Below are 8,289 nucleotides of genomic sequence, written 5' to 3' on the forward strand. Positions count from 1 at the left end.
CCTAGGCTATTTTTTTTACAAGTGACGCTCTACGCTCTTCAGCCACAACATTTGAGAACGGGAGGCAGCTAAGCTAAATTATTTGCCAAGACCACGGTTCGTTGACCGAGCAACGCTAAATTAATTCTGCACTCTTGAAAACGATATTATAATAATACTGTTACGTGAGTTATTTGTGAACGTTGTAGATCTTTTAAAATTATCTGCCAAAAATATTATTATATATTTTAAGATTCCATAAACATTTTTTGTTTCAGTTGATTTTTGGCGAAGGTACACCTAGTACCGTTTAGGGCGATTTTTTCAGAGCTGCCTTTTCACGACACCATATCTCTGTCATTTTACGCAATTTCTTAATAAAAAAAAAATCATGAAGTTTTTTTAAAATATATATTTTTAACTAAAAAAAACTCCAATTTGGTAACTCCAACAGTTTCCAAAAAAGAAAATTCCAGAAAATTGCCATTTTTTTGGTTTTTTGGGTGTATATGCCTCTTTAAAGTTAACTTATATAAATTAATAATAATATGTCTAAAATAAAAAAAAAAAAACAAAAAATCCTGGGAATTACTTTCAGAATTTTCTGGTAAGTTTTTAATTATTACTTTTAATTATTAATATTTTTTCTTGGTGTTGGTTCTGCATATACGTGCTATGTACGTTTTTCTTTAAAAATGTACTGCACTGAAAAGCACTATTAAAATTAAACTTTCCTTCTCTTCCCCCCCCCTCGCCGCCAGGAAACTTTTGTTTGAAGAAATTTGGGGAAAAGTCATGAAAAATTTGGGGACATTTAGCATGAGCTATCTGTCAACACTGTTCTCGAGTGCCAATTTAGTCCACAATGGCTTATAAAATATGTCACATGCAATATTGTAACGTCTCCCACGAGCATACACTCAATTATATAGGTCATGACCTTAATCTGCCGTGTGCATGAGCGGACCGATCGAGCGGTCTGCAAGCGCGGGAAGATACATTCGTCGCAGGTCACCTATTTATGTGTGCCGGCGTTAGCAGTCTTTCCACAGCGATAAATCGGAAGACGGTACCAAGAGTCGAGTGATAGTCCTGTCGTGCAGTCAACGTCGCATTACGACTTTCCGCGAAACCGGGTGCCCGAAAGCTCTGGAGAAGAGTGCAGCCTTATATCTTCACATATTGAAAAAATTATCTAATTTAAATTTTTATAAATATTTGAACGTTACTTTTGAAAGGATAATTCTAATTTTATAATTCGTTCTTTAGATATTTTTCTCGGTGTGTTTATGTGTATTAATTGTCCATTATGTTATTTTTAAGTGTTATCTTCTTCATATTTATAAACACATTATCTTCTGCGTACGACTGAGAATTTGTGTTAAAATTAATTTTGTTACTTTTACAAGCATAAACAAATTCTTCAACAATTCATGGATATACTTTAACATTTCTAGAAAATATTTGCATAGTTAGAGCACTTGGCCGCCCTCTGAAACCGGCATACTTTAGGCCATTACTTCAGAAGAATATAAAAATGACTTAAAGAATAATACTTTTCTATCTTAAAGATGATATTTCAAAATAAAAAAAAAATAACTTCAACTGTCGGCTGTTCAAACAGTTTAAAGGTATTTAGTAATCTAAAATCTTGTCATTATTTATTTACATATAATAGGTTTAAAATAAATTAGAAGTAAATTGCATTTACATATTAACGAAACATTTTATTATATGGTACAAAGTAGTATTATAATACTTAAAACTAATTACAAGAAAGATTTTGAAATATTATTTATAACAATATCTCGAACCTTTTTAGGAAAAATGAACAAAGACCGTTATCGTTGCTCAATGGTTAGATGTATTCCACCTTTTGGGGCAACTATTAAAACTGACGTTTTATCTAACGTTAACGGGATTGAAGTCTTTGGATGTGGTTTGAATTTATATTTCAACAACAGTTTTGCAAGTCCCATCTTTATTTGCAAGAAGGCTAATTTCATACCTGAAAACAGAAAATAACGATATAACTTACAGACACATTCCAGATTTTATACGTATGCTTAGCGTACATGTGTAAACGTCTTAGGTACAAAATACCTTAGACGATTATTAATTAAATACAGGATGTTTATTAATGATTGTATACATCTTTTACCATAAGAGGTGACTTACGACTTCACTTCATATAAATTATATGGAGTGCAGTCGGTAAGTCATAGTTAAGACGCGCTTTTATGGTAAAAGGTTATACAATCATTAATGAACACCTTGTATGTCTGTAAAAAAAATTTCTGTGAGAATTAAGTTGTATGCTTAAAGAAAGCTTTCATAGAAAATATGTACAAGTTAAATAAGATTATTCTCACCCATGCACATCCGTGGTCCTTGACCAAATGGTAAATATGCAAACGAGTGCCTTGTTGCTTTATTGGCTTCGGTGAATCGTTCCGGATCAAATTTATCCGGATCCGGATATATAGTTGGATCGCGGTGCAATCCAAGCACCGGTATAACGACTATAGTTTCTTTTGAAATGTGGATATCTGTATCTGAGAGATCTATATCTCTAGTGCACTTCCGAAATAAAATGGATAGTGGGGGATATTTTCTTAAAGTTTCTGCAATAAGTAAAAACATATAAAGGTATTATACGTGTGCATGTGTATGCATACGAGTATACATTATATGTGCTTTATGCATATGTTACACTCTTTCTAATATATTTATTATTTTGATTGTATCGAACACATAGATACCTGTTCGATACAATCAAAATAATAAATATAGTAGAAAGAGTATAATATATAAAGCACGAATAATGTGTATGCATAGACATGCACAGATATAATATTTTTTGTATGAAAATTCACATAAACAAGTAATTGTTTTCAGATTAATATAATTACCATTTATTACGTTTTGAAAATATTTCATTTCATTTGCAGCCTCGTACGATATCTCACCATGTTTTTCTAATAATTCATCAATTTCTGTGCGAACTTTATCCTGTATATCAGGATTGCAAGCTAATTCGTATAAACAATACGAAGCTGTTGTGGCTGATGTTTCGTAGCCAGCCAAAAAGAAACCGAAAGCTTGTGCAGCCGCTTCAGCTATGGTTAGTTTGTTTACGTCTGCTGTAGACACATAAAACGGTTTTTCAACAATTTTTTTATTTTAATGTTATATGGACACGTTAAAAGAAGTTAATTTCACGATTATTACACATATTCATAATTTTTCAGATTAGAACTAGGCATTCGCGGTCCGAAATGATACATAAATTGAGTATTCATTTCCAAATCGATTTCCACTTGAGGGTTAACATTCAATTTATCGTTTTGATCCGTCAAGATTTATATAATTGGGTGTATTTTATCGTAAGGGTTTTTCTTTTTGTGCGTTACCCTGAAATGAGTGTAACCATCAATTGATGGTGTCCGAAATCACACTCAAATTTGGGCGTTTTTTTTAAGAATTTAACACTCAAAATTTAATATTCTTTGTGAGTGTTTAATACACAAACTTGAGTTTTTTTCTTAAAGCAAAAAAGCGATTCATTTTAAAGTAACATTATATGATTGAAATACTTACATAAATCGCAGATAACGTCTTTTTTGTTGTCATATTTCCTTTCTCCATCAATTGTATAAGAACATTCATAAAATCTTGATAATATTATTATTTTGTCGGTAATTCACATTTTCTTGAAATAATTCCATAAAAAATTTACTCGTCTTTTTGTCCGTAAAGGGTATGGAAGAAAATTTCATTACATTAGGTGAAAACATGAAGAGAACTTTCCAAATGCTTGCCTCTCCGAAGACTTGTTTTCCCCAATACTTAAATTCCTGATTTGGCTGTTTTATACAATTTGATTGTATGCCGAATGCTGTGGCCATTATAAAATCCATTGTGTACCTAATTTTTCACATTATTTTAATTAACGTTCGTATATAAATTATGTAGTTTAAAATTATGTAGTTTAAAATAAGTTCAACCTAAAAATAGGTTAAAGTTAATTCACTTAAAATTAAATAAAAAAAAGATGATTTTATTATTTAAGAATAAATAATCTTAAGAATTAAAAAAGTACCTTTCAAACAGATCTTTTATATTGATATAAAAGGTGGCATAATTTTCGAAACAAATTAACCCCATATTTTAATTTAGGGAAAATAAAACAATCTTTTATGATTATAAAGGAATGCAGCGAAGAACTTAAAAAAAATTTAGAGGGCAAAGCTCAAACAAAACATTATATAGATCGATATTATAATGGCCACAGCATTCGGCATACAATCAAATTGTATAAAACAGCAAAATCATGAATTTAAGTATTGGGGAAAACAAGTTTTCGGAGAGGCAAGAATTTGAAAAGTTCTCTTCATGTTTTCACCTAATGTAATGAAACTTTTTTCCATACCCTTTACGGACAAAAAGACGAGTAAATTTTTTATGGAATTATTTCAAGAAAATGTGAATTACCGACAAAATAATAATATTATCAGGATTTTATGAATATACAATTAAAATATGGGGTTGATTTGTTTTGTAAATTACGCCATTTTTGGCCACTCATTGAAAATAAGTGCGTCGACAAAGAATCGACTTTTTCATCGCAGAATTCTCCGCGATTTTGAAAACACTTAAACTCTGTTGTTAACACTGTTTGAATAATATGTGGCTCAGTGATGATCATAGTTGGTTTGAAAAAGGCGTATATTCCAAAAATTCCACAAGCTTTATATTTTAAATATGCATTCTGGAAGACGTCACCTGTTAACAAATCTTTTATTAATGCGCGTCTTTTTAAATAGAGGAGAAAAATTTAAGGTAATATGGCACACCCATTTTCATTTTATTGAATCACATTGTTTATAATTAATATTTTCTATTGAAACTTGAACGTTCGTCAGAGTGTTGTTTGACATATTCTAGACTCAAAGTGAAATATTTATTATTTAGAACGTGATTCATCAAAATCTAATGCACTGTATAATCGATGAAAGAAAAAACGTGGTTGTAATACGGTTAATTATAAAAATAATTTTAAAAAATTAGTTTAGTTCATAAGAAACACAATATCTTGTTACAAAATTATATATTTTTAATTTTCTATTGTTTAGAATTTTCCTAATTTTGAATTTTTCTACGTTCAGAAATTTCAGAAATACCATTAGAAAATTCATTCGAAATATCATTTTATCTCTGTTTATAATTAAACAATAAGCATAAAATGAAGTTGTAAGGAGGCGGCCCTGAGCAGGACTTAGCCGTGGGAGAAGCTGTCCGAAAGTCGGAGCGCCGAGCGCCTGTGATTAGGCGAATAGCGATCGCTCCTGTAGAGCCGCGCGCAGGTGTTAGCCCCCGTTTCCGGAAAAGTCGTATTGTAACCGGAGCGGAGCAGAGAGACACTCTCGATCGTGTCGCCGTGCGAACAAGATAACCGCGAGTCTGTCGAATCAACTGTATAAGAAAATAAAGTGTCTTGCCAACCATTAACCACGAGTCGATTCATACCATCCTGAAAGTCTTACAATTTCTCAGAAGTGGGATAGGCCTCACTATCCCATGCCGTGTCGGAAATAAAAACTTTACGTCGTGTAAAGCCGGGGAAAACCGGCGCCGAGTGTCGTGCCGAACGGATAGCGTGGAGCTTATCCATATCGTGTCGAGTCGAGATCCAGTCGGTAATCCTTGTCGTCCGCGAGTTTGAGGAGCGGGATATCTCTCGTATCCGCGGAAGTGTCGAGTATAAAATTCGTCGAGTCGTTCAGGCGCGCCGCGCGGGAACCCGGTACCAGCGGTACCGAACGCGCGCGAATTCCTGCCGAGCCGGCACGCGCGGACCGCGTGATAACGGGTGTGGCGCAGTGCAAAACACCGTTTCGGAAGCAGGCCGAGAGGTGAAGGTCTTAGAACGCGATAATAGCATCGGGAACAGTGTCATCTTGAAGGTGTCTGCCATGAATCGAGACGAAATGGAAAATGCGACTATGGAGACGCTCCAGAGGGAAGCGATCGCTTGCGGCATTCCATTTACACCAGACAGAGTGGCCTTGATGGAGGCGATCCTCTCCTACCGGGAGAGGCACAGGCCACCCGCGATCAGCAGCGGAGTAACTAAGGGAGCGGGGACCTCGGGGAGGAGGCGCAACTGAAGCTGTCAGCAGCGTGCGTAAAGTTAAGTAATCTTTGCGACGAAACGTGTAATATCGAGGCACTAATCGATACCGGGAGCCCAGTGTCAATTATAAAATATTCCAAATACAAAAAGTACGTCGAACCGCATCAGACGAATTTGCTGTCCCCGACCAAAAAATTAAAAAGTATCGAACGACACCCTCAGGGTGCTGGGGGTGGCCCCCGTTAATCTAAAGCTGCAGAAGCTCGGGGACAGGAAATTCGCTGTAAAGTTATACGTTGTCGAGGATCGCGAGTTCCGAGGGGACATGCTCCTAGGCCGTGACTTTATCGCCGGCGAAAACATATCGCTCAAGTACGACCTCGAGAACGCTGAAGGAGACGAGGCCGTCGCGACGGTAAATTTGTTCGATTCATTGGAATGCGAGGCCGTGTCAGAGACCAACGAACAAGCGATCCGCAACGCCGAAATAGATTACGATGCCGAGGCAAAACAACAATTGATCCAAACAATCGTCGATGCCGAAAATACCACCGTCGAGCCGATAGTCGACGACTACTGCGTAAAAGTCCCCCTTAAAGATAATTCGGTGTACGCGTATTATACGCGCCGCGCCGCTTTGCGCACATCGAGCGGCTGGAAATCAGAAAAATAATAGACGATTTATTGGCGCGAGGGGTAATAAAACAGAGCAGGTCGTCTTATTGCGCGAGAGTGATTCCGGTCAAAAGGAAAAACGGAAAACTCAGACTGTGTGTCGACCTGAGACCGTTAAATAGCAGAGTTGCGAAACAGAAATATCCCTTTCCCCTCATAGAGGATTGCTTATCGCGGTTGTGTGGCAAAACAGTATTCACCTTACTAGACCTGAAAGACGGCTTTCACCAAATCAGAGTCCACCCTGACCATACACAGTATTTCGCTTTCGCAACTCCGGACGGGCAATTCGAATATAACTATCTGCCGTTCGGGTACTCGGAAGCCCCGGCCGAATTTCAAAGAAGGATCCTACAGATCCTAGACCCGCTCGTTCGGGGGGGTAGGATTGTCGTCTATATGGACGATATCCTTATCGCCACCGAATCGGTGAAAGAAAATCTGGGGGTCCTTAAGGAGATAATGATCAGATTGAAAACATACTCGTTCGAATTGAATTTAAAGAAGTGTCAGTTTTTGAAGAAAAAAATAGAATTCCTCGGGTACATCGTCTCGCAAGACGGAATCACTCTGAGCCCAAGACACACCGAAGCAATACGTTCGTTCAGAGTACCGAGAAACGTGCACGAATTGCAACGGTTTCTAGGATTAGTCAGTTATTTTCGGAAGTTCACGCAGGACTTCTCCTTAAAAGCAAGGCCACTGTATGACCTTCTCAGGAAGAACGTCGCGTTCAAATTCGACAGTTCGTGCATTGAGTCGTTCGAGTCCTTGAAGGACGAACTCACCAGAGCGCCCACGTTAGCGCTCTATAATCCCGAGGCCGAAACCGAGCTCCATACCGACGCGAGCAGAGTCGGCCTTGGCGCTATCCTCCTACAGAAGCAGGCGAATAGGAAGTGGTCGGCGGTAGCGTACTACAGCCAAACTACGAATAAAGCCGAAAAGCAGTACCACAGCTACGAGCTTGAGATGCTCGCGGTAGTTAGAGCAATCGAGCGTTTTCATTTGTACCTCTATGGTATACCGTTCACCATAGTGACTGACTGCAACGCGATCGTCTATGCCGTAAATAAAGCCAGCCTGAATCCGAGGATAGCGCGATGGACCCTGACTCTGCAAAACTATGACTTTAAAATGTCGCACCGACCGGGAGATAAGATGCAGCACGTAGATGCGCTGAGTCGATGCGTCGGCTACGTCGGCGAACTGCCGCTCGAGCGCGAACTTGAATTTCATCAGCTCGCGGATCCCCGGATCAAGGAAATCTGCGACGCATTAGAGTTAGAAGATAGTGAAAAATTCGAGATGGTAGACGGTTTACTCTACCGAAAACTGGAGGACAGGTCGAAATTTGTCATACCGGAGTCGATGGTCGCGTCGGTAATAAGGGCGCACCATGACGATGCGGCTCACGTGGGATACGAAAAAACGCTTCGCGGTATTTCGGAGAATTTCTGGTTTCCCGCGATGCGCAAGCGCGTTCGAGATCACATCAG

The 8,289-nt window shown here is 37.9% G+C and overlaps 1 protein-coding gene across 1 annotated transcript; it reads right to left on the reverse strand.

The window, feature by feature from the left end:
• Positions 1–1,685: 1,685 nt before the first annotated feature.
• Positions 1,686–3,899, reverse strand: LOC105206114 (probable cytochrome P450 6a13). Its single transcript, XM_039447643.1, has 5 exons — positions 3,801–3,899; positions 3,580–3,682; positions 2,892–3,122; positions 2,352–2,603; positions 1,686–1,987 (listed from the first exon to the last, which is right to left on the reverse strand). Exons 1-5 carry the CDS (start codon positions 3,897–3,899, stop codon positions 1,821–1,823), a joined length of 852 nt encoding a protein of 283 aa, XP_039303577.1. The 3' UTR covers positions 1,686–1,820.
• Positions 3,900–8,289: the final 4,390 nt, after the last annotated feature.

This window comes from Solenopsis invicta, chromosome 3 (assembly GCF_016802725.1).
Source record: "Solenopsis invicta isolate M01_SB chromosome 3, UNIL_Sinv_3.0, whole genome shotgun sequence".
NCBI classification, from domain to species: domain Eukaryota; kingdom Metazoa; phylum Arthropoda; class Insecta; order Hymenoptera; family Formicidae; genus Solenopsis; species Solenopsis invicta.

What these genes read in the sequence shown, in the direction of transcription:
- LOC105206114 (XM_039447643.1), bottom strand. Translation starts at nt 3,899, where the DNA reads ATGGATTTTATAATGGCCACAGCATTCGGCATACAATCAAATTGTATA. An exon ending in TTTTCAAAACGTAATAAATG is followed by an intron (nt 2,604 to 2,891) that starts GTAATTATATTA and finishes TACTTATTGCAG; the next exon opens with AAACTTTAAGAAAATATCCC. An exon ending in AGGACCACGGATGTGCATGG is followed by an intron (nt 1,988 to 2,351) that starts GTGAGAATAATC and finishes TTCTGTTTTCAG; the next exon opens with GTATGAAATTAGCCTTCTTG.